This window comes from Toxorhynchites rutilus, chromosome 2, assembly GCF_029784135.1.
Source record: "Toxorhynchites rutilus septentrionalis strain SRP chromosome 2, ASM2978413v1, whole genome shotgun sequence".
Lineage (NCBI taxonomy): Eukaryota > Metazoa > Arthropoda > Insecta > Diptera > Culicidae > Toxorhynchites > Toxorhynchites rutilus.
In genome coordinates, this window is record NC_073745.1 from 106,520,073 (window position 1) to 106,547,406 (window position 27,334).

Sequence of the window (27,334 nt, forward strand, 5' to 3'; positions counted from 1 at the left end):
TTCATTTTTATCAAAAACATATTTTTTTTAATTTAAAAAAATGTATATGAATATTTTTTTTTACAATTTTCAATGAATTGCCCATACATCTAAAGATGGGTACTTTTACAGGGAAAAAGTTTCTCTAACAAAAAACATTTTCATGTTTTGTTTGAAGGAGTTACAACTTCCTAATTTTATTTAATGTCAATATAGTGATGTAGATGTGATATAGTGATAAATTCTCGCGTTCTTAACGTGTTTCTAAATAGAAAAAAATTTGGCAGAACATTAGTAGTAATTTTTCGAAGAAAACATGAAAAGTTATCGTTAGGATAACTCTTTCTCCGTAGCAGTTCGTTTCTTCTAATGTATGGGTTACTTGTTGGAAATTATAAGGACTATTCATATAATTTTTTGAGAATTTTTACGAATTTTACCAAATTCAGATCTCTACTGTCAACAAATGAACCGTTTCAAGCTAGCGATTGACCAGAAACGTCCAGAATTGGACAACAGAAGAGGTGTTGTGATCCATAAGGACAACGCAAGGCTACACAATGCCGAGAGGTTGATTGGGATATAATAATGCATCCACTATAAGATTTTTCTAATATATTTAAAAATACTACTTTGGTGAATGTTTTTGTCTCGATGAGGCAAAAACGCAATTCTTTCACAAAAAAATGTCGCCATTTCGTCAAAAATCTATATTTGGAAAAAATCCTATGTACGATGATAGGAAATATAACCAATCTTGTAGAACTCCCACCAGTTTACAAGGTTTTGGCTGCAAGGGTTCAACAAACCGGTGGCGGCTATTCAGGGGACAGTCAAATTGACACCAATTTTGTTTGTTTGTTTAGTAATATATACATAATAAAACTGTCATATCAGATTAATCATAGTAATTTATTTTCTCGTCGGAAGTAATCGCGAATATCACATACTTTTTATGATGTTCATAGTGTACTACCCCATTAAACGCATTAAGCATTGAAGCATCAAGATGAAAATACCAATCCTTTGAGGATCATGATTTGACCAAGCTTGAAGTGTGTATGAGGTCAATGTCTATCCACCCTCGAGAAATGTGTTCAGTGGCATATGAAAGCATTGTGGTCCCTAACAGTTCCTTGTGCACAGGAGTAGCCATGATACCTGGAATTTAACATTTTTCGAAACCGAGACCAGCGTCTACGGAAGCTAGTTACAGCAACGTACAGAGTTCTGGAGAGCATTGTGTGACCAGTAAAAAGAAGCATCTGTTGCATTAGTGTCTAGTATTTCAACGACAAGAGGTAGCGAAAAAGGCGAACCTAAAGGGTGTGTCACATCAAATTGCATCACTGAAAAAACGCTGTAGAGAGAGACAGTTCTATGAAAGTTACAGTTACAAACAAACGTGTCAACTAAAGCGGGTTAATCAACACAGTAGCACACTTCTCAGGTTAACAACACCTGCGTCTGTTGTTATGATAGTGGATGATAGCGGTCAGAGGTTCCCCGAGTAGTGTTGGACTCCGGGCCCGGAAGCAATTTTATCTTCGAACGGTTGAGTCAAGAGGATGAATGTTAGCCGAGAAATGGTGAACATAGCGGTTCTTGGAAAAGGTCAAGCTGCAAGGGAAGTCAATCACCGATTTCGAGCGAAGGTACAATCGCGTGTGTCCGACTATTCTCGAGACAGGCATTGTTTGATTTCATCGAAAGTGTCGGTAAACATTCCGGGATATATTACAATTCTTTGGTTTTATTTGGAACTGGTAGAAAATTTTCGTTGGGTGCGAAACTGCCACCATTTAACGAGTGGGCAATGTCGAGGACATAACCGAAGAGACGTAGGACTCTTTTTGGTCGGAACCATTTGAGGAGCACAAATAGGACCAATCAAAACGTTTGGACAATGCTTGATATTTGACAATTATTCGATTGTTTATCTCAAGAAAAATAAAATGTTATTCATTGTGATAGATGCGTATAAATATTTCCTATCCATTGAAGTAACATCGTTGCGATCTATTTAAGAAATGCTCAAGTTATAAGCGTTCAAAGTCTTTCATTTCCTAGATTTTCATATTACCCCCTATATCATCCGGTTAGACGTAGTTCTAAGTCCAAAATCATTTCAGGGCGACCAAACCACTCCACTAAACTGTCATTTCTACAATTTCATAGCATTCTAAAATAATCTCCGAAGTTATTAACAAGCGACTTAAATAAAATAACAGCGTAGGCTTTTGTCAACAGTTCGGTCGTATCCTGGTCACAACCTCCTCTAATTGTTTTGATTCTTTTCTAAACAAACAGAACAACATGACGGTTGTATGTTACTTTTTATAAGCACGAATAAAGCTTATCAGAAGCACTAGCTGTAGCATTTCAAGAGCCCTATGTTTCTACCCGTGGCCCGTGGCCGAGTGGTTAGCGTCTCACATTATCATGCCGGGCGTTCGGTTTCGATTCCCGTTCAGGTCGGGAGATTTTTCGTCAAAGAAATTTCATCCGACTTGCACTGTGGTCACGCGCATTCTAGAGCCTACCCCTCGGAATACATTCAAGGAGTGTTATTTGGCTTAATAAATCTCAACTAAGTATTAATAAATGACGCTAGTTAATGCATACGTTGAGACGGCAAAAGTTCCACAGGGAACGTTAACGCCATTCAAGAAGAAGAAGAAGTTTCTCCCTTTTAACACGTTCGTAGCCCAAACCGACTTTTCTGAGTTTCTTGCGGATCCCAACTTGCGGATAAATTATTAAATGAAGATCAAATATAGTTTGTAGACAACTTTTACATGATCTAGCAATATTAAATTTAATTTGAAGATGAATTGACAACAATAACACATGCCAAAGCCATATTATATGGGTTTCGCAAAAGCTGCAGGCCGCACTATAAATGAATAAAAAGTATAGTATATACATTATAATGATATGGTTACAATTTTATTATTTTTCTACATATCCTATAATTACACTTAGGTGCCTATTTTATCAAATTCCTTCTAAAATCCTATTCAATTTGGACGAGGAAATTGTCACTTGGGTGACGAGGCGACGAAAGTTTTAACATCATATCCGCCCTATATAAGGATATAAAGTAGAGCAAGCATTTGTTCATTGTTCTGTAGACGAATGTAGTGTTAATTCAGGCCTGTTGTATTGGGACTAAACAATCGTTCATCAATGACACAAATGCTTCAGAGCAAAACCACGTAAAAAAATCATGAGAGAGTTATCACCGTGACGAATCATAATGTCTCAACCCTACTCAAAAAAATTCTAAGGGGTTGTATCTAGGACACGACCGCATTTTCGACGTAGAACTACGCAATTATATTATGCAATCCACTTGTATACCACTTCGAATATTATTTTAAAATGCATCGAAATTTTTGTAATAGATTATGTTTGTTGCAGGAATTTTATAAACGTCCCTTTACGTTTGATATGATGCCTAAGGCTCTCAAAATATGTGAACGGAAGAATTGTCAAACGATTATTGTATTTCACATTTCCCTCTGACATTATTGCACATCTCATGTTTACGTAGTTCTCGAACCGCGAAAGTTCATTCACTTCTAGTATCTGAAATGATTATTTTCCCAGGCTTCTCAGTTTAAAAGTACGTTTAAGGGAAACATATTCCGCTCTGTACAACGACAAACGAGTACAAAAGTACTCAACGCCAAAAAATACCCCCGACTTGCATGTATTTGCAAAGCGGATTCCCTCAGGCACATTAATTTTGAAGTCCGTGTTAGGAAAACACAGCTCGGTGGGAATAAAAACATCCCCGACTTGCATGTATATTTGCAAAGCGGATTTCCACAGGAACATCGATTTTGAAGTCTGTGTTGGGGAAACCGTAAATCAGGCCAACCAAAACTTGGCAGTCAGAGCGTTTAGATAACGCTTGACATTTTACAGTTATTGAATTGTTCATCTCATGAAAAATAACATTTTATTAATTGTGATAGACGCGTAGATATTTCCTATCAATTGATGCAAACATCTTTCCGATCTATTATGAAATGTTCGAGTTATAAGCATTCGAAATACGGGTAGGGTTAGCACACAAATCGGCAAAACAAATGTATGGGAAAAGGAAGTTCTTCCAGTTTTCATGAATTTAAACCGTTGAGAGATTAGTAAAATGTAATGTATAGCATATCAAACAAATCTTAGAGAATTTCCGAATCGATTGGTATGCAAATCATAAGAATTCGTTCACAGTGAAAATAATTATTAAATGTTAACTTTATTTCATAAAAACGTGACCTGTTTTCTGATTTGGCACCCTTCCTGAAAGACGTAGTTCTACGTCAAAAACAGAAATTGACTACTTTGAATCTGTATATGTGAGACCCGGTCGTTCGAGTGATAGAAGCGTATGTCTCAATATTGGTTTATTCTTTTTTTTTTACTAAAGCGATACGTTTGAATCGGATCTGTCCTCTGAAAGGTTCTTACAAGCGTTACGCCGGCTCGTATTCCGTAGGGAAAGGTGAATTTTGATGCATTCTGGGAACTCTGACAACGGGACAATGGGACCTTGTGGGTGCTCGTAACAAACTCAGGAATTCTCTACGGTTTTTATAAGATCCCAAATCTCAAGACAGGAAGAAGGAATTCAATGGCGTCTCAATCTTCCGAGAGTTACACATTTTGGAAGGTTATCGGAGGCAGCAGTGAGATTCGTTAAACAACATTCTATGCAAGATCTGAGATAAACCATGGATTCAAATATGTATGAGTGAAGTATGAATTTTTATTAAGAACTAGCTGACCCGGCGAACTTCGTCCCGCCCATAATTGATTTTTTGACATGAATACTTACTAAGCAAACGTTTGTGGGTACAATCACAAGAAATATAATTTATATGTTTCCCGTTACATGGAATACATGTTTAATACAGAAAAGTTTATAATTTTTATTTTCAAAGCGCGTTATTCCCTCTGAGAACCCATTGCAACTTTCGTTTCGCACTAACGGAACACGAAGCCTCATTCCGTAAACGCGAAATTCAATTGGACTAACAACGATGTCATTGTAGAACATGTGAGAATTAAATTTTCCACAATTTTCCCATTTTCCTTCAGATTTTACGAACATTTTGCGATATTTCTCTCCATAACATTGATCTATGGGTAGAGACGAATACAACAAAATGAAGACGGCTTAAGTCGAATGTTTTTTTCCTCGGGTTTCGCGCTTATCAACACATTTGACGATCCATTTTTATTTATATAGATAGAAGATACAGGAAAACTTATTTTTTGTGCGGGGCAATTCATTTTTCCGAATTTTCCGACATTCCTCCAGAAATTATCCGATGTTTCTCTTCATAACATTGATTTGTGTGTAGGGACGAATACAACAAAATGAAGATGGCTCAAATCGGACGATTCCTTCCTTGAGTTTCGTGCTTAGCAACACATTTGGCGATCCATCTTTATTTATAGAGATAGAAGATATAGAGGTACTTGTACCACGATATTCAACAGTTCATTAAACTATTGACTCTTTTAGTTCAGTTCATTTTTCTGTATATGGTTTTCCACATTTGTTTACCTGTTACCCATAAACCACTTGTAGTTGTTTCGTATTCGTGACTCACCTGAAAAATAAGAGAAAAGAAAGGCATTTAACTTTGGAGTAAAAACATATAGAAAACTTTTATTGCAGATTAAATGTGTTTCTTATTTTATTATATAAGTCTGGAATTTTTACTTTGCTTTTTCTATTAAGTTGACACATAATGATCACTTTAGCGCATTTATTTTTGAATTATAGTAGTTTTTAATTTTTTTCTGGGGTTCAAATAAAAGCTTTCGCGAAATAATTTTAATTTGAGATTTGCTGTTCGGTCATCCTATCAAATCTTCGAAACATAAAGTTTTCAGTCCGGCATACAAAACGAATCCCTTGTTATCATAAAAGCCCGCCGCAGGCTGTTCTATAAGTTTGGAAATTAACAATCCAAACCCTCATTCGCAGCAGCTATAAGATTTCTCATTGTTCGTCTGTGGTAGAAGTCTCCTCAGATTCACCTTATTGGAATGCAAACTGTGCAGGAGTGCAAGTTTGGATTTGAAAATGATCTTCCCCGAAGCTATTGATGGTATACCAAGAGCCGGATAGTAACAACGACGCAAAGTTACACACTCACCTGTGTGCGCTTCAGAATGGTTCAGAGTACACTTCCGCATACCTGGTTACACCTCTGAGGAGAGAGAGAGAGAGAGTGTTTGCAAGCTTGTACGATAATTTGTTTATACACTTTCTTTTAATCGTTTCCTTGCTTCCCGGCAGGGTATGAGCGGAGGTGAAACTGAGCTCGAACTGCCAAGTACCGCTGGAAGGTGCATCTTCGAATAACGTCTGATGTCGGGGAGGGGGGTAAGGAAATTCCAGCAAAATACCAACAACACCGATTGTCTCACTTCGTTCCGGTGCGGATATGCCGGGAAGGAAGGAGGAGGAGAGTACAAGCATATTCATTTCTGGGATTAAAAAGGTATTATTAACACGACTCACGGTATTGGGGTTGGGTATCGGCTTCCCCCTTCATCCGACACCCTTGTCGAATAAAGGGATAATTTTCCGCACACAAAAAGGAAGGTTACGTTGCGGAAAACCGATTTTGAAAGTACTGATCACAATGTTCTCTTTGAATTTCAGACGCTGAACCGAAGGTAAACTTCTTCACGATAACAGGACAGAGCACAGAGCTTGTCGAGAATTTATTTCTTCTGTGAACAGACTGCATGTTGGATGTTAACGAAACAAACAGGGAAGTTAATGTTGTTGTCGTTGTGGTCTTATTTTGCCTCACGGTGAGATATATTGTTTGGATAAAACATAGCTCAATCTCCTGAAACAAATCTCTTGAAACCTCAGGCAATAAAAAGTTTAGGAAGCTGTACAGTAGATTAAACAACGTTATACACTCAACCATTCACGCTGTTTGCGTAAGAGAACAGTGGGTGGTAACTCACACCAAAACACTGTGAGTGTGTTTTCACGCTGGAAACGGTTGCAGCACAGCATCACTGCAAGTGAGCTAAATAATTTTCAATGTTGTGCAGAGCCTCGGCGAACATCACCGGAAGACAAGTCCCACACTGCCAGCACTTGCACCCACAAGGCGATATGTGCCGCCTCATTGAAACCATCATCACTCGAGTAGACTAACAAGAAAGCTGGAGGAGCTGGGTGCTAAGAACCCACTTTTACGCAGAAAAGAAACCGAGAGTCTGCTAACACAATTATTTATTAAATTTCATTAGAGAAAAGAAATGTCGGCCAAAAATTTTGATTACATTTCTCCATCACCGGGTGTGGTGTGTGTGATGCTGCAGTTTTGTATCCTGTCGTGTTCGGTGTCACCCTGCGCCAACACCTCCAATGCCAACAGTCATTAGTAGAACGGGGTCTCCTTCGCATAGTGCAATCCTGAACATGGTTGCAAAAATCGCATTTGATAGATGATGCACTTCCTTCGTCTTCGCCCGTTCGCCTCCAACGCCTCTCATCTTCGAGAGGGCGTCTTTCGTAGGAAGAGAGCAGTATCGAAATGTAATTTAGCTCTGACGTTAAACTTTCATCAACGTTTCTAATTTACTCTGACTTTCAGCCACTTAGTTTATGTGTGTATAATATTTAACTTGTAAGGATCGCACATCTACCGATGGCCTTGGTTTCGTGTTGAAGAATGAGCAGGGTGAGTTTCTATTGAACACATACCGTTGTTCAATAGAATTAATAGAATTGGAAAAATAAAATTTTGAGGGGTACATTGCGGACTCGATTATATGCAGTCTCCAATTGTTCTTACTGTATATAACCGAATTAAAGTAAAATATTTTCTTAATTGTGTTATAACTTTATATTTTCGGTTCTTTTCGGATATAAAAGAAGAATTTAATTTTCGATTTATCCCCTTGAACACTTTCTCACACAAAAAAATCTTGTGCATCTAGTTACTTTCGACGTAGGTCTACGTCTAAATATATGCGGGTAAAACGAAAGCCTAAACACAGAAGGGGCTGTCCACATAACACGTGGACAACTTTAGGGGGGGGGGGGGGGTAGAGGTTACGAAAATGTCCACATTTGTCCACGGCGAGGGAGAGGGGGTTTTGATAATGTCCACGTGGACACGTTAAGTATTTTTTAAAGTAAAATATTCAAGTTAATAGTCAAAATTGAACGAGATCTGTTTCGTATTCACACGATTTTTTAAACTTCACGCCCGCCCTGAGTACTCAGTATTCATCAATAAAAATACTGAACTGCCTGAGGGTGCTGCTCGGTCAAACATCCATACTTTTTCATATGACTGAACCTCTTTCCTGAAATTTATATTCTGAAGGTAACGCACATGAACTCGGATCCATCAGTTTATTCCAATCGGTAATAGAGGGCCATTAAATCCCTCAGGATAAAGACACCCAATAACATAAAGAGTGTTTGATTTTTTGTAGTATTAAAAATCACGACTTAAGTGCGAGTTTGAATTCAGCTTTTGCTCTTGATGACAAAACTGTTTGGTTTTTTTTTCGAGAACTCTCAAGAATTTCTGAACGAACGAACAACAAATTCTCCCATGAGTGTACGGGCCGTATCTCTGGAGATCTATTTCTTGCAATGACGTTGCTCTTCATTGATGTCTGGTAATTTTTGTAATACAGTAGAACCCCGATTATCTGCGAAATAAAGGGTGTGTCACATCAAATTGCATCACGGAAAAAACGCGAATCCTCCGTCTCCGCAGAGGACAAATTCAGCATTCCGGAGGAGATTCGCAAGCAGAAGCTATCCAAGTTTGCCAAAAAGTACATGGTGTGGCAAGCGATCTGCTCTTGCGGAAAGCGGAGCGCCCCCTTCGTGATGACCGGCACGGTAAACGGGCAGGTTTACCTTAAGGAGTGCCTACAGAAGCGCTTACTACCACTATTGAAGCAGCACGAGGGCCCGACCATCTTCTGGACGGATCTCGCTTCGTGCCACTATTCAAAGGACGTGTTGGAGTGGTACGAAGCCAACGGGGTCACCTTCGTGCCAAAGGAAATGAACCCGCCCAACGCGCCGGAGCTTCGCCCAATAGAGAAATATTGGGCGATTATGAAGCAGGCCCTCCGAAAGAACCCAAAAGTTGTCAAATCGGAGGCGGACTTCAAGAGAAAATGGATTTCTGTTAAAAAAAAACTACAACCTGACATTGTACAGAACCTTATGGACGGGGTAAAAAGGAAGGTGTGAGCATACGGGCTTGGGCTCGAAGTATGAATAAAAAGAAAATGCTAAAAGTTGTTTAATAGTTTTTATTTTACTGTCTAAAATTTTCAAAAGGATCGGTCTACTGGGCGAATTTCTACAGCGTTTTTTCCGTGATGCAATTTGATGTGACACACCCTTTAGTCGGGCCAGGTCATCACGTATAACCAAAATCTCGGGTAACACAATATAGGTCTAAAAATGAGGACAAACACGGGAAAAAGTTATTTTAACATGAAAACTATGTCTCATCAATACAGAAAATTGTTGAACTATCAATCTGTAAGGTCGTGTACATCAGTGATCAGATAATGTGAAAGCCATGACCAAAACCAAAAAGCAAGACTCTACCACTCACTGATAAATTCCGGGATGTTTTATAGAATTACTAGGGAACTCACTTTCGCGGATAATCCGCACCGCGAATCAACCGCTCGCGGATAATCGAGGTTCTACTGTACACTTCTTTTGTGTTGCTGATTAATTAAAAGAAAAGATTAATCCTTGATGCACATGAATTAGTAGATTCGTTACAGATGTCGAAAATCACCGTTCATGAGAAACGAAACATCACGAAAAACATGCATGCAACAATGCATGCACTACATATTAATCCATATTACGGAACCCGATCGGATTTGACATATCGCAATCCGAACGAAATAAACTTTTGCATTCTGCATTTCAAGGTTGCAACATTTGCACAATCCGATAGGATTTGACTCGATCAGATTAAGGGGGATAGAGACACGAATTTCGGATGTTTCTTCGCGCTCCGAAAAAGTAATACAAAGAATAATTGTACCATCCATAATATCAATATTTGTTTATCTTTCTTTCAACAATAAAACAAAAATTGAACGGAAAAACATATATCCATAATTAGAAGCTGATCAAGTGAGGGGGTTCAAAAAAAAAAACTGTGCCATGGCGTACACGATTCCAGCCCTTCTGGTTATCTGAAACAAACAAACCGAACAGATTCTGGATCAGTAAAGAATGGAATGGAAACCCGAAGCAGGTTTTCGCTTGAAGAAAGTTATGGCTGGGTCTGGTAGGACTGAAATAAAATCTGTATCATGAGCTTCTACCAAGCAACTAGTTTCGATGAATTCCAACAAGTACTGCTAGCAGCTGAACGTATGAAAATCAACGATCCAGAACGCTTCTACGGTACTTCTAAAACTCCACTCGCCTTACACACCAGATATTGCAGCTTCAGATTATTAACTGTTAAGATTCTTGTAAGAACTCAAACTTACTGCATAGCATAAGTTCTGAGAGGATGGAATTCTCAAGTTGCATGAAGGATGCTGAAATATTCAGGATAAAATCGTGCATATATGATCGAAAAGATGTATGTCTACAAAAATATGCTTTTGGTTTTTTCCTTAGAATCGGCACGAATTTATCAAGAGAATATTTAGCATGATTTAACAATCAAGGGTTGTAGATCAACGGAATCATCGATCACGATGATACTGCAGATGTTTTGTTTTTACTAGGTTCATTATAGCCATCAGGCACTACCGAACCTGTAAAAGCGAAAGTCATTGATGTTTAGACGAGAAAATTCTATTTTCAAACAAAGTGCTTGATTTCTTTGTCTGATTTTTCGAAAACTCAAACAGCCAGCCAGCTTTAATAAAAATGCTCGAGAATAAGCTCACAATCGATATTTTATAATGGATATGGAGATAACGTAAATGAAATTCGGAAGAAAATAATGAGCTCCCGGACAATGTTGAAAAAAATCGAAGATTTCAAGACAAATCGTTACCATTGGTAAGGCTATAATTTTTATCAATAAATATATGGAATAGAAAATAGAAACAAACTTGAATGAAATTTAAACGAAAAAAAATAGTATTTCTTGATTTTTTCCTCAAAACCGGAGGAATGTCCACGTGGACAACAGGGGGAGAGGAAATAAGGAATGTCCTCGCTTGTTCACGGAGGGGGAGGGGAGTGTCTAAAATCATGCTTTTTCTGTCCACGTGGTATGTGGACAGCCCCGAACATGCAAGCAAAAATGAAAGATTTCGAATGCTAATAACTCGAGCATTTCTTAATAGATCGGAAGATGTTTGCATCAATTGCTAGGAAATATTTCTACGTATCTATCACAAATAATAAAATGTTGTTTTACATAAAATAAGCAATTCAATAACTGTGAAATGTCAAGCGCTATCTAAACGCCCTAATTGCCCCGTTTTATTGGCTCGATTTACGGTTTCCCCAACACAGCCACCAAAACCAAGGTACCTTACATTACATGGCGTTCGTTCAAGTTCTTTACTAATACAGCAAATATGTTGAATTCAATTGAATTCGAAAATTGTTCATTCAATCAATAATTCAATCAATACAAATAACTGATTACTAAGCCAACGGCAGTCCCATATCAACCTTGCGGTTATATCATAGATATACCCCATCCATTTTTTTACGGGTTGTTTTTAAGCGAATTTTCGAATTGACGCGGTCCCCCACGTAAAAAAAACCCCGAGCAATATCACATCTCACCAGCAGCCGAAGCATTTTGAACATTTAAACCAGGGGTTTTCAAGTGGTGCTTCGCCGGGAAATTTGTGCTCCGCGAAGTTATAGCCAATGCTCTCACTTGAAAACGCACCTTGAAAAAAAAAATTAATTTCACTGGACATTTAGTGATTTATTTTGTTTACTCTGGCTCAGTTGTAGCGTAACTGTGACGAGCAATCGAAATAGAGTTATTTTAATGCAAATAGGATTTCTTTAATTGTTTAAAAATGCAGGTGCTCCATCAAATGTTTTTGCTATAAAAAGTGCTCTGTCATAAAAAAAATCTGAAAACCCCTGATTTAAACCATACATGCACTCATAGTCACTAATGCAGCGTGTTCAATAAGTTAAAATACGCTTAAAAATGTGTTAAAAATGAGAATACAAGATATTCTTTTCTGCGTCAATTTGTATTGAGGCAATGTTTATTGAGAACCTTTACGGCATATTAGCTGGGAGCACTGGTAGCAAATCCAGTCCAGTCCCACAGGTGGTTCGCGGAACAATTGGGAATCGACCACTTGATCGTGTTTCGTGTGCAGGGTGGCCACCCATTCGGGAAAAGCGGGAAATGCGGGAAAAAGTCGGGAATTGCTTCATGGAGTCGGGATTTTTTTTAATTCGTTTATTTTTACAGGCTCAGTTACATTAAGTTTTAAGGAGCCGAATTCCTAACTATATTTTTATAACTATATAAAAACAATTTCCTAATTCTATGGTTAGTGAGGTAGAAACTACTACTCTTAGACTACTTCCATAGAATGATGCGACCAACCTACCGCCATATCCTGACAGATGCAAGCTCATAGGATTGGAGACATCATCAGCCAGACGAATTACGATGCAGCGGTTATTTATTTTCGATATTCTTGAAGATTCTATTGACTGCCCTGAATTGCTTGCACAGATCCCGCTCAACATACCTCCCAGACGTTTTCGGAACTCGCCTTTCTTTGCAGTGCCATACCACAGAACAAACTACGGCTACAACAATCCGTTCGATTCTTGCCTACGCCAATTCAATCTTATTTGTGATGTGTATGATAAACTTGACTAAGATAAAAACTCTATCATAGGTATAAGCAAATTACAGTCGAAGACTGTGTAAATAAAATAAAGAGTCAAATGAGCAAATAAAAGCATATATCTCAAAAGCTTTGAAATGTTTGTATGTATGCGAGCAGACACCTATTTCTTTTTTCACTTCTTTTGAATCTGTACCCAACAAAATTCCAAACGATGGCAACGTGGATCGAACCAAGGCCGAATGGAATGCGAGGCTGTTATACACGACTTCACTATCCAAATGATTGTGTCCCATTTACCCGAATACCATTCACCAGAAATACGTTTACCCGAAGCACATTTACCCGAATGTAACATATACCCGAATGACATTCACCCGAATGCGACAAATACCCGAATGGACATTTACCCGAATGCAGCGTTTACCCGAATCTAACAAACACCCGCATACGACATTTACCCGAATAGAATGTATACCCGAATGAAAAAGGAAAAGTTCCGACAAATCAAATTATGAGTTTTGTCGAATCTCCTGTTACGAAGTTACGAAGTAGAATGAGAAATTGTAATGAGGAAATTCGAAAAAGATGTTGAAGACTTCGCTGTGTCATTTTTAGAAATTAGTGTAGGCACAATTGACATGTCTTCTTTCCTTTCCGTATTGCTCTCAAAGGCCAAGAGGCCATTTGAGCCAAGGCCATTCAGAAATGAGCATGGGTTATGGAATATTCCGAAAATTAAGCAGGTAAATTTAACACAAAAAATTAAATGCAAAATGTGAAAAGAATAGATGAGAAAAAATGGTACGTATTCACCACCGCAGCGCAGTTTTTATTATAAATATGTTATTTCGTGATGAAATTTATTCTGAGATCAATGTAATGGGGGCGAAGTCCCATTTAACAAGGAGAAGGAACCGAGGCGGCACCAAGCCGCCGAAGTGACGCAATCCGAGTCGGCCGCCGACCCGCCGTCGGAAGCGGCGGCTTCTCGCTTCTCGTTCCACCGATTGACGGTTTGTTTGAAACATAGGAGACGATCCTTTAGTCAGGTAGTCAGGCGTCGGACGGCATTCGTTAACTTGGTGCATTACGTTTGCCCGGTTAATTATGCATGTCATGCATATTGATTGCCTGTTTGCAAACGTGATGCACCAGATAAACGTATGCAATCTGACGCTCGCTAACGCTCGGTCGTACCTAACTAGAGGATCGTCTCCTGTGTTTCAAACTAACCGAGCAATCGGTGGAACACAGGTTTGCTTACGAGAGGCCGTCTCGGTTCCTTGTTCTCGTTAGATGGGGACTTCGCCCCCATTACAGTGAAAGGGAATTCATTCAACGCCACTATTTCTCAAATTGCACTACCCACGAAACATACTTTTTTAATGGAAATGAACGTACGAGACAAATATGATCTTTATATAACACTGATCAGAAATAAACATACAAATACTACATAATAATTATTATTCAAATAGATACTTCTTCCGGGTATGTGTCGCATTCGGGTAGATGTTACATTCGGGTAACTGTTACATTCGGGTGAGTGTCGCAATCGGGAAAATGTTACATTCGGGTAATTGTTGTATTCGGATAAATGTCGCATTCGGATAAATGTCAATTAGAGTTGATGTTACATTCGAGTAGCTGTCGCATTCGGGTATTTGTTACATTCGGGTGAGTGGAATTCGGGTGAATGTCTTTTGGGTAACTGTCCTTCTGGTGAGTTGGTCTCGGATAAATGTGGCACAATCATCCAAATAGCTACTGTTGCTGTTGCAAAAATGCGTGATAACATTACACCTCATTCTAAAATCAAATTGAGTGTTTTCTAAGAGTAAAGAGCATAAAAGGGAATCTATATCTTTCTCGGACTGGGTCGTGTATTTGGAAAATTATGCGAAAAGCATTAATGCGTGCTTATTTGCAATGTGTTAGTTAGCAAGTTAATGTTCCATTATTTGGATAAATCTGGACGAATCATAAAAAGTCTGGAATAGACAAAGGACAGTCTGGCTATCTGAATGATCCGCAAAAGTATGGAAGATTCCAGATAAATCTTGAACTATCTATTCTATCCAGCAACGCTGGATAGAAACATAAACATTATATTGATAAAGTGTATCGCATTACTGGTGGATTATTTGAAAAAAAATTGGAAAATTGTCCAGGGGCGAATAAACTTTTTTTTTAAATACTGTATGTCTCCCAATGTATATATTTCAAATGTCTTTAACTGAATTTTTATTTGAGGTGCTTTGGAGGAGACAAGATCAAACGACAAGAGCTCCACGTTAAAAATAATCCATTGTCAAATTATTAGAAATCAATAGAAAGGGTTCAACTGATTTTCGATATTTCCGGATAGTGGAGGTTTTTCCGCTGAACCTGTAGGACGATGTTTCCGCCAAAACAAAAATAAAACATACACACAAAAAGACTGTCAGAGTTTCTTCTAAGGAATACTTGATAAATGGTAGAATACGACGAAACCAAGCCCAAGCACTGACCTCTGAGTAAAATCATTTGTAGCAGATGACAGTGCTCAACGGAATCCCACTCCAGTATCGATTATGGCTGTCTAGCGAGGGAATGATCTGGGACTGGCAATAAATTCAGTAATTAATTAGTCTGGTAGACATAATTTGTGTTAATTTACGTTTGATTGCTTTTATGGGATGTTCCGTCGCAAAAAAAGGCGAACGAATGCTTGGCTGATAATGGATTAGAAAGTGTTCTTTCTTCTTAGTAGCATAACACTATGTTTGCCTGCGCGAAGGTTGAGAAGAATCGTGGAATCGGGAATTGATGTCACGGAAATCCTAACGCCGGGGTGATCCAATTTTACGTTTATTATTTCCGGCGCTAGCGTTCCGTTGACTTAGGGTGCTGATTTACTAGCGTTCCTAATGTAATGTAATGGAATAATTTTGTATTTTTGTATTCGAGCGTGAGCAGTATGAATTTATCCTAAAATGATTATTTTTATACGTTCGAATGAAACATTGCACGATATCGATCGAGTGTTCGATCGATTTACTGTGAATATTTATGCACTCTCCACTTCCGGTCGGGGCAGAACTTCTTACATAATATTTACATTTATCCGTTCGACAAGCGTGAAACCAGAAGTGGTAACAAAAAACATATCTTAAATCTGTTTACGATAGCAGGATGGAGTGGGGGGATCGCCTGAGTCAGTACCTCAAACTATACCGGGGTGAAACAGAAAAGCTTAAAAATTTTCCCCAACACGATAAATAAAACATGAGACAAGAGAATTGAGAGACATGTGCACAGGAACAAAAGGCCTCAACCGGAGCCAGGAATACAACCATCCGCTTCCTTTGGCCATTTGTGGTGTTGGTGAAGGTGAAGTGAAACAAAAAAAAAGACACATAAAAACGAAGGCATGTGTGTACTTATAAGTCCCGGAAACTCAGCCCCACCCTACGACCTATGCTGATGATACCGCCATCAACCGGAGGAAGAACGCTGCCCCATTACTACTATCCAGTATGGAAGCCAGTCTTACCGGGCAGCAAATGGTGTTGGGTAATGTTTGTTCAGGTGCTGGTCCTGTGAGTCTTGTGTATGTGTGGGGGTGTGTTCGAGGAGATGCGAACGTATTTGATGCTCATCATTTATTCATTGGCATGAATGCGAGGCGAATCGCTCAGACTGGTAACTCGGAGTGCAATCATGTTCAAAGTGCAAATTCTATTGTTGAATTGAAAATTGAATGTTTTATATGAGTGGGTTCGTTTTGATTCCTCTCTTTTCGTACTTGCTTGAACGATTTTTTTTTCAAATCAGAAAAACTTATGATTGAGCTGAACTATTTCCTTTCCCGTGTTATTCTCCATTCATCCTTGTCTTGCGTTGGGGAAATCTGTAAAGTTAATCATCTGAAGTAATATTGAATATTGTTTCAATAAACTGTTTTGCTTTATTCCGATGGTTTCGACTGTTGTTTTTCTTTTTGTTCCAATGAAGTCCTTTCAGAGTTGGTGGGGTTCTGGTGGTTTGCTGTTGTTGGCTGTCGAACGGTCGCTCACTCAAGGAGGTTGTGATGATTCAAATAAGCATCACACCCAGGTTGAGTGAGTGAACGGCTGGCAGCTCCACGGTCTTCCAAGTGATGAATTTTCCGAGTGCCACTAGATATTGAGTTGAGCAATTAAACAAACATTAACGAGTTTTCTGATGGTGGGCGTACTCGGTGGAGAAAACCCCGAAACCACGATCCTTATAATTGAATCAGCCGACAAGCTATGTTTGCAGAATTAATTATAAATATCACAGAGATAATTTTGAAACTTTCGCGCCGATGAAGTGGGTGTGCTAGTTTGCGGTGGTGGGGGAGAAAATACTCCTGTTGAGCCAGTCGGTGGGACTAGTGTGTTTGGAAAAGTTCAACCAACTATGAATAAAACAGAATAAAAAAATTCGTAGACGAGAGAAGCAACGTTTATTGCAAATAATGATAATTAATGACACACCGGTCAGAGGTACATGAGCAAACAACTTTTGAAATGTTGGAGATAAATGACAATAACATAAACTTCTTCGAAATATGTCTTCTCGCTTCATAAACTGTATCCTTGGACATTTGTACAGCATGTCTGTCATCAAACCGGATTCCTCTTTTACATTACAGAAACATAAAATTTCTAGTTCAATACTAACGATAATCAAACGACAAAAAATGGGGAACTGTCTCAGATCGATGAAAAGCGAAATGTCCACACGAAAGAAGAAGGACAATTGGAATGACAGTTTTGTGACACTGCCACACACAGCAACAAAGAATAAAAAAGTTTTCACGATAGAGGATATATAAGATGTTGAAAATGGTTGGAATATTTTAAAATGACTGAAAAATATTTCCAATATTGAGATGATTTTACTTTGTTATCCAAGTCGCTTGATGTTCAGGTTGGCGAAGGTGGCATTGCGGTTGTACATCCGGTATATGTCATTCCCAAAAGTAGAACCAATACAGGTCTATATATATATATATATATATATATATATATATATATATATATAAATGGATTTCTGTCTGTCTGTCTATTTGTCTGTTTGTCTGTCTGATTCTTATGGACTCGGAAATGTTGAAGTTTTAGGGTGTAATAAATGTTTCTATGATGGTTAGACTCTCCACCCCTCTCTCTAAAGGGGGGCTGCCATACAAACGAAACACTAACTTCTGCATAAGTCTAGAACTAATCAAGCACAATTTGGGATGTTATGTTTTTTGGGTATCAGAAATATTTTTATAATGGTATGACAACCCCTCCCTCCTCTGGAATGGAGAGGGGGTCCCATAAAAATGTTAAACATATTTCAACAAAAAATATTTCTATAATGGTATGACAACCCCTCCCTCCTCTGGAATGGAGAGGGGGTCCCATAAAAATGTTAAACATATTTCAACAAAAAATATTCCAACCAAAAATATTCCATGACAATTGCGCTAGCGAAATTGATCTTTATTCGAAAAGAGCAGAACTCGAGGAAGGAATTGTCCGATTTAGGGCTGTCTTTATTCTATCATATTTTCTGTATAAAACATTTATTCCATTTAACGGAGAAACATGTTTTTTGCAATAGGTTGGAAAATCTTAAACGAGAATTGTGTCTGAAAATAATTTGATATTAAAATGATGAGTTTGGTAGAAATACTAGGAATTTTATAGTAAAAGGTAAATTCAACGCGGTCGAATGGAAGATCAATCAATTAACAGTTATGCGATTGGAACCATGGACTTGCTCATAGTAAGAAAACCTAAATGTTTGAAGGTATTGATGAAAAAACAAATTTTAGGCGGGACGAAGTTTGCCGGGTCAGCTAGTTATTTATAAATTTTCTGCAAAAACCGGTCCTCATCCCATAAAACTTTAAAACTATTAACTTGTTCGAAAATTCTGATCTTGACTTTTGATTTGCGATCAATGCATGGCGTTTTTCACATATGTAGATATTCAATAATGGCATGAATGTCGACTAGAGGCTGAACACGAAAAAACAGGACACACGGAAAATGCGGAAATTTTTTTTATGAATAAAGTTTTTCAAAATTTCACCTAACTGTACAGAATCACAGTAGGCATTTGTAATCAGCATAAGGTTATTTATTTACTTCACGGCGTCGCCGTAACAAGGGGTCCGAAGATATTATCAAGAGACACGACGAAAATAACACAAGTTTGGCAATTCTGTGTTCAGAAAGCAAAGAACTGGTTTGAGCAATTTCAAGGCACAAATTGTATCGGAACATGAAACGAAGCAAATCTGGAGGGAAAAAATGCTCGTGTAAGTTTTACCAGAATTGACTAACAAAATACGATTGCGTCATTATGTATGCTGAAGCGCACTGCAAAGCCGTGAGCAAATACTTCCTTATGACAGAAGCTATACTGTTCCACCATATTATAACATTTTCTACTTTCATTTAGTAGTCGTTTCGTAAATTCTTATCTGTATGATGGGTAATCGCTTCTGCCAGCGAGCAGCTAACATTGCATAATGCAATTGTCACACATAGCGTTTTACTAGATATCAGGTGCAAGAGTAGGGTTGTCACATTTAATTCTGTAAAATTTTCTTAAAAAATATGTATATCTATATTCTTAGCAAAAAAAAATGGGTTGTTGAAGTCGTATCAATGCATCAATCAATCATTTCAAAAAGTTTTCTTCCAATACTCTGAACTATATGATGTTTATACATGGTTTTGTTGAAGTTTGCCTTCAATTTTTTTTGCAATTTCATCCTTGAAACTTCTCCTTGAGTCAATATATAGTTTTTCACTTTCATAATCGAGTTTGTAATTGTGGGGGCCAACCGATTCCCGGACTTTGTTTTGTTGGCATTCTAAAGCGAAAATATTCGCTCAACACACGCTGATGAATGTTATCAAAAAGGGTCTTACAAACGACCGTAGCAATGGATACAAAAAATTCTCATCACGCCATTTGACATTCATCAGCTGGGACCAAGTTATATCTAAGTCACTAAATTTTTGCTCCATAAGACTCGTTTTGAGTAGCCGTTATCCAAGCCTTGTTTATTACCTGCTTCAACGAATTGAGGAAATTGGCGTATCAAATCAATAAGATTTGGTAATTTGACGAAAATTACCGCAGTTTTGATAACCGGATCGCTGAAATCAAATCGCTTTGAAATCTGTTCCACGAGTTCAATATAGAAGTCACAACAACAAGCTGAGAAAGTATTGGATTCAGCTAGGAAGCTGACCTTCAATTGTCAGCTTCCTAGCTGAATCCAATACTTTCTCAGCTTTTTCTTCTTAATACTAACGTAAACATCCTCAGGCTTCTTCAGAAAGTCTCCAAAATCTTTCACATCAAGGTCAACATCAGCGAATCGTTGCACGTAGCTCTCAAAAGTTACCCAACATGACCAACAATAACATACTTGTCTCATTATAAAGTTCACAAAATTGAGAATTTTCTGATTGAAAAGTGCAACTGACTTTATTGATTGCGGTAGAAGAAAGTTTATGAACAGCATTAAACCGATTATGCTGTTAGTCATAGGATGTCATAGGATCGTTTAAATAAGTGTGATGATGAACAAAAGAAAACATCTGTATTCATACTGGTTTTGTTGGTATGAGTCATTGTATCCTTGCTACCACACAATGATCATGATACATAAAGTTGAGTGGTGTCTCGATCATGGTCATACTTAATTTGAAACGAATAGAACAGTTTAAGCTCTTCAAATCGCTCAAGATTTCGTTGAAAAACTGTCTCCAACGAAAACCATCTCGTTTCGTTGCGTTCAACTTTTTTTTTATAAATAAAGGTGTCTATGTATGCACTGTAATAAATTCAAGGTTTAGAATTGAATTCAAAAAAATTGTTAATTCTGTATTTTAGCTAAAAATCCGTAATTCTGTATATACAGATTCTGTATCTGAAATTTGGCGAAAAATCTGTAAAATGCAGAATATTTTGTATATGTTGCAACCCTGTGCAAGAGCAAAATCATTTCGGAGGGTCGGTAGTATGTTCTGTTGTAAATGAAATTACGATGATTGAAATTTAAGCTTGTATGGAGTTATCTACGGGATTATTTCTAAGAATGTCGACTTATGCAAATTCGGGGGTAGGTAAACCGGAATGGGTAAGCTTTTTAAACATCAAGTACGATTGAAATGAAGCAAAAATTTTTAATCTGTCATTTCGTGAGATTTCAATGTATAACTAGATGTGTTTGTGTAATGTGTTACAGCAATTTATTGTTTTCACAAGTGTTTGTGTGTGCAGGCGCGCGATGCAAACAATATTTTTGCTTATCTGTTTTTTTTTCGCTTTAAGTTTCTAAATAAGAATTTCGTAAGATACCTAAAGGAAATGTGTTGAAAAAATTGGAATTGGAAAAATCGGTCGGTTCGATGAAGTAGTATGTATAAAAAATGGGAAATCTCACAGAATATGGAAAAACTTAGAGTACTCCACGAAATGAGCGAGAAATAATTCCAACAGTTTTTAATAGTTCGAAATTAGTGATGCAAATAAAGTTGTCTTTGAAGTCAAACGTTTCTCGGGAGACAATTCGCTAAGCATTGGTCAAGCGTCTTGACATCCATAGGACTTGAAAAAAAGCCCTAAATTCTCATCTTCTCGCAGCGAAAAACGTTTGAGTTTCGCTAAATCTCACTTTGACTCATAGGTCTTCATTGTGATTATAATCGTCTTCAAATGGAGTTTGTTCAGCTGGAAAGCTGAAGACAGCTTTCATATTCTTTAAAATGGAGTACATTCGGGTTCTGGAGACTTTTTTAATATTTATTTGGTGCATATATCGTCGAAAAATAATTTACGTCAGCAGGACAATGCCGTCTTTTATAGAAGCAAGGAAATCAAACAGGATCGAGGAGCAGAAAATAAATATGCTTGGCTCATCCCACGAACCCAGCGGCAAAACTTTGGAGGTTCTTAGTTCTAATGGTTTACGTCGATTCATTAATGTTGTTTTGTCTACATGATTTCTATGGCAACTGCTTGGCGCGCTGCAATTTGTTTATTGTGTCCTTCGCGTATAGCAAAAATTAAGTTTCTCTGTGTTGAATGTGTTTAGGTGAACACTTCTAAAATGCCCAAGAAAAAGGCAATATTCTGAGGAAGGCCTAAATTATGAATGGATCAATATGATGACAGTAAACTTAAACAATGATAAATGCAACATCTACTTGAACATTCGATTTTTTTCATTCAAAAATGGTGATTTCTATACCTGGACAAACCATGGTAATTTTTTGGACAAACCATGATCGTAATTTCTCTTTGAGGGAAATCGTTAAATCGTCGTATTGATTATATGTGATTATCATAAAGAAAAATCGATTTGCATTTACTAGTTGCTTGAAAACACCATAAATTGGGCAAACCAAGATTTTTTTTTTCCTCTATTATAGTGACTTTCAACACATTTCGGCTGGGTCGTCACTTTTACTTCCATTTTTGGAAGAATGTCGGGAGTGAGAATTGAACTCGTGATCTCTGCGTGAGAGGTTTGGATGTTACCACTGCGCCAGATCGCCTCCACTACAAACCAAGATCATTTACCCTATTATTCTTTTGAACTAAATAATGTAACAACACGTTGACTCAAAACGCTGCGTTACTATGGAAAACACTGTCGGTGGTCTTATAGAAATTGTACGAGTCTATTTCTTAGCCCACACCACAACTAGCGTTGGCAGAGGACATATCAGCTTCGGCAGAAGAAATACTTTTCCGTACGCTGAAGGGTGAAATGAACAAATAACAGCACCTTCTTCAAAAGCTTCAAAATGTTTGTATGTAGGGGAGCAGACATCTCAGACAGAGCGTCAGCTTGGGATTTTACAAAAAAAAAAGTTCAACGATGCCAAGCGGGAATCGAACCAAGGACGACTAGAATGTAAGGCTATTTCACTCGGCCATGATATCCACATAGCCACTGGTGCTGTTGCATAAATGCGTGATAATATAAATAAAACTTATAAAATGTAGTTGGAAAGTGTTTTCTGAAAGTAAAAAGGATAGCATAAGCGAAAACCTATATATTTTTCGGTCTGGACCGTGTATGTGACAAAGTATGCTAAAAGGTAAAATACGGGCTTATTTGCAATGTGTGTCTTGTTTCGCTCGCTCATATCATACTTATATTGCTATGGCATATATATTATACAAATGCTGTACCAGTATGGGAGAGTAGTACATTATCTATTATTTTAAAGCTCATTTAATTTAATAAAACGGGATGCCAAAACATGTCTAAAAATTAATTTTGGTTGCACTCAGTGAAAATCAGTCCGCTTTAGACTTGGTAGCAGAGCTGTGATGCCAATGACCGGGTGAGTTCTGTGATTCGTCGAGAGAGGTCTCTATTTTTTTCTATTTTTACTTCGGCGATTTAATTATCAAATTATGCTGCACAAAATTACAAAATAAGGAAACGTTTGTTTTATATTATTTATTTTAGTGTGGCTGCGTTCCGTGTTCTGATTACTCTGGCTTGTACAATTTCGCAAAAGAGATCTGTGTATTTTTAATCAACATTTTATTATATTTAGCCTTTTCCAGTGAAGTTTGTTTACCAAATTGATCGCCGGACCCAAATTCAATAAATAACATAATCCTTTCGTTGCTGTCAATTTCAATTCCACCGCGTTCAGACAAAACTTTATCCAAAAGCACGTTATTAGTGTGCGTGTACGTGTGCGGGAGAGAGAGAGAGAGAGAGAGAGAGAGAGAGAGAGAGAGAGAGAGAGAGAGAGAGAGAGAGAGAGCGGAAAACTCTGTCAAGTATCATTGAAAAAGTTTTCCGTGTATTCGGGTCCCAGAAGCGGTCTGAGCCTACACTTCTCGGAATGATGAATTATTTTCTTGCGTTAAACCATAATATACCCATCCGTTCCGTTCCCCCTTCCGAACAACCAAGTGACTGTGGAATTGGAAAATTTATAACCAACCATCATCAGCGGAAAAACATCATGTAAACTTGCGGCCACACCGTGTTCGGCAGGAAGCGGATGCCAAGCGAGGAAGATGGAAAACAGGGTGAAATTTTTCGCGGTACGAACCATTTCACCGGTTTCCCGCTGTTACGTTGTATCGTAGCAGAAAAAGGACCTTGTTTCGGGAAGCAGCAGTGTATAACTTCGTTTTAAGCCCTAGCGGGGTGGATTGAAATAGCAATGATAGTGTAGTTATTTTGATTAATTCAGGGCGTGGTGAGGATTTTGGAAAAGTTTCACCGAAACGAGACTCTTGGATTGTTTCGTGTATTATTAAAGCAAACTTTTTACTGCGCAAACATTATAATCGATCTTCACGCTCTCATACGGTTAGTAGCGGGGAACAAACTCGAATCAATCATCTTCAAATCAAATTAACCCTTAAAAATTAGAAGTATTTCCATGAACTTTGGCTAACTTTCTGAGCCACACCTCCCGTGCAAACTTTCTTTCTTCTGAAGAAATCACAAATACGTAATTTTTTTCTTCGTAATTGACTTGGAAGAATACCAACCCTGTTATATTACTCTTGGCTCCGATCCTGAGTTTTTTTTACGAGCGAACTTTCCTGACATGCAGTGCCACAGACTTTACGGCCATTTTATTACGTCATGCCGCTTATAACCGTACTTTCTCGAACTCTGCTCGGCCACAAAACTTCAACAAATCAACAATTCCTCTGCCCTCGCTCCTCAAATGAAACATTCAGTGCGTAGGAGCTCGAGCAGCCTTAGCATTTTTTTTTCTTGTTTCTCTATCTGCCAGTGAACCGAGTTTTCTCGGACTCCACTCACGGATGGAGCTGGATGGGTGGGTTAGAATCTAGAGAAGGATTTAACTTTAATTATTATGAAAAAGTCGGATTTGAGCCATAAGCGGCGCCACTCGCCACGCCACCAGCGGGGAGCAATGATTTAATGAGAATTATTTTCCCGGTGATTATGTGATGAAATTATGAAGTTTTCCACGAAACACAGCTTATGAGCATTGCGAGAGAGGATGGAGGGGGAGTTCCGCTCGTGCGATCGTAAAGTGGGTGCTTATCGGGCAGGGAAAGCGCGGAAAGACACTCGCTGCGTTGCAAGGCGGTTACTTTCCGTAGGGTTGTTTGACTTTCGGCGCTGACTTTGGCGTGATAAAAGTTTCGAACGGTGTAAAATGATCATCAGAGCTCCCCCGAGCTCGATGGTGATGGTGATGTTGGTGTAGTCTTACCTGGAAAAGATAGAGAACAGAAGATGAAGGTGGAATTAGTTGCGAAAAGCTGGTTCGAAATTTGTTTGCATTTGCAGATAAGTTGTTCGGAAACCATTAGGGGCTTAGCGGTGGTACGCTTGGTGAGTTACAAGCTCATTATCAAGCGCCCGTGCCGTGTTCTGTGGGGTGGCGGCTATCATGAGCTTCGGGGCTCAAAGTTTGGAGAATGGCATAGAAATAAGGATGGCTGTTCAATGTAGCCGAAATGATAGACTGTTCTCTCATGTTTAGTAGGACTGATATAATTTTAAAGAGGCATATTCTATCCATACACACAGTAAGAAAAACAATGGATTTATTTTACACTAGCTGACCCGGCAAACTTCGTCCCGCCCAAAATTTATTTTTCGTTATCACATTCACGGTTTCTTACTAAGCGCACATTCATGGGTCCAGCAGCCCCCATGCCCTTAGAGAGGGTGTAGGTGTATCGAACCGTCATATAAACGTTTCGTGCCCCCTAAAACCTCCACATGCCAAATATGTATCAATTTGCTTGATTAGTTCTCGAGTTATGCAGAAAGTTGTGTTTCATTTGCATGGGAGCCCCCCTTAAGAGAGTGGGGAGGAGTGTCAAACTACCATAGAATCGTTTATCGACCCCTAAAACCTCTAAAGGGTGTGTCACATCAAATTGCATCACGGGAAAAACGCTGTAGAAATTTAATTTTTAGGAATTATATCTTCAGCTTTCGCTTATAATCAGATAAGAGTGTATAGATCACGTTGGCCATGCATCACTGTCAATTTTTCGTAAATTTGGAAAAATGTCGTCGAACGAAAAAGAGCGTCGTGAATTAATCCTGCGCACTCATTTCGAGAATCCGGAGTTGTCATATCGGGACATCGGTAAGATGCTGGGAATCGTCCAATCCACGGTCAGCAGAGTACTAAAACGATACTTCGAGAACTCAACCATCGACCGGAAGGTGAAGAACGGCAAAAATGGATGCTCCGTCAGTGAAAAAGATCACAAGCGCGTAGTTTAGCAGTTTAGACGTGATCCGAGAAGTTCGGCCTGGGATATCGCCAATAAGCTGAATTTGTCAAGTTCATTCGTCCAGCGGACTAAGCAGCGGGAGGGCCTGCGTACATACAAGGTTCAGAAGGCTCCTAACCGCGACGAAAGGCAAAACATGGTGGGGAAGACGCGAGCCCGGAAGCTGTACACCGAAATGCTGACGAAGCCGCATTGCCTGGTAATGGACGACGAAACCTACGTCAAAGCGAACTTTCGTCAGTTGCCGGGCCTGTTGTTCTTCTCCGCACAGGACAAATTCACCGTTCCGGAGGAGATTCGCAAGCAGAAACTATCCAAGTTTGCCAAAAAGTACATGGTGTGTACATGGTGTGGCAAGCGATCTGCTCTTGCGGAAAGCGGAGCGCCCCCTTCGTGATGACCGGCACGGTAAACGGGCAGGTTTACCTTAAGGAGTGCCTGCAGAAGCGCTTACTACCACTATTGAAGCAGCACGAGGGCCCGACCATCTTCTGGCCGGATCTCGCTTCGTGCCACTATTCAAAGGACGTGTTGGAGTGGTACGAAGCCAACGGGGTCACCTTCGTGCCAAAGGAAATGAGAGAAATATTGGGCGATTATGAAGCAGGCCCTCCGGAAGAACCCAAAAGTTGTCAAATCGGAGGCGGACTTCAAGAGAAAATGGATTTCTGTTCAAAAAAACTACAACCTGACGTTGTACAGAACCTTATGGACGGGGTAAAGAGGAAGGTGCGAGTATACGGGCTTGGGCTCGAAGTATGAATAAAAAGAAAATGCCAAAAGTTGTTTAATAGTTTTTATTTTACTGTCTAAAATTTTCAAAAGGATCGGTCTACTGGGCGAATTTCTACAGCGTTTTTTCCGTGATGCAATTTGATGTGACACACCCTTTATATACTAAGTTTGATTCCATTTGTTTGATTAGTTCTCGAGTTGTATAGCAACCCCCCCCCCTATCTTTAGAGAAGGGAAAGGAGTGTCAAAGCACTATACAAACATTTATTGCTCCGTAAAAACTCCACTTGCCAAATTTGGTTCCGCTTGCTTGATTAGTTCTTAAATTATGCAGAAAGGTATGCTTCATTTGTATGGCAGTAACTCCCCTTCAGAGAGAAGGGAGGAGTGTTTATTTACCATAGAAACGTTTCGTGTCTCCTAAAACCTTCACATGTCAAATTTGGTTTCATTTGCTTGATTAATT

The 27,334-nt window shown here is 38.7% G+C and overlaps 1 protein-coding gene across 5 annotated transcripts in view; it reads right to left on the minus strand.

The window, feature by feature from the left end:
* The window catches only part of LOC129771832 (matrix metalloproteinase-2), a 475,554-nt gene that overhangs the window by 52,412 nt on the left and 395,808 nt on the right, over positions 1 to 27,334 (minus strand). Inside the window, exon 1 of one of the 5 annotated variants that reach the window (XM_055775903.1) lies at positions 5,558 to 5,574. The exons of the other annotated variants lie outside the window; for them this stretch is intronic. Coding sequence (XP_055631878.1) covers positions 5,558 to 5,568 — 11 coding nt within the window. The 5' untranslated portion in view covers positions 5,569 to 5,574. Of the gene's footprint in view, positions 1 to 5,557; positions 5,575 to 27,334 lie in introns of those variants that run through there. 5 annotated transcript variants of the gene reach the window in all.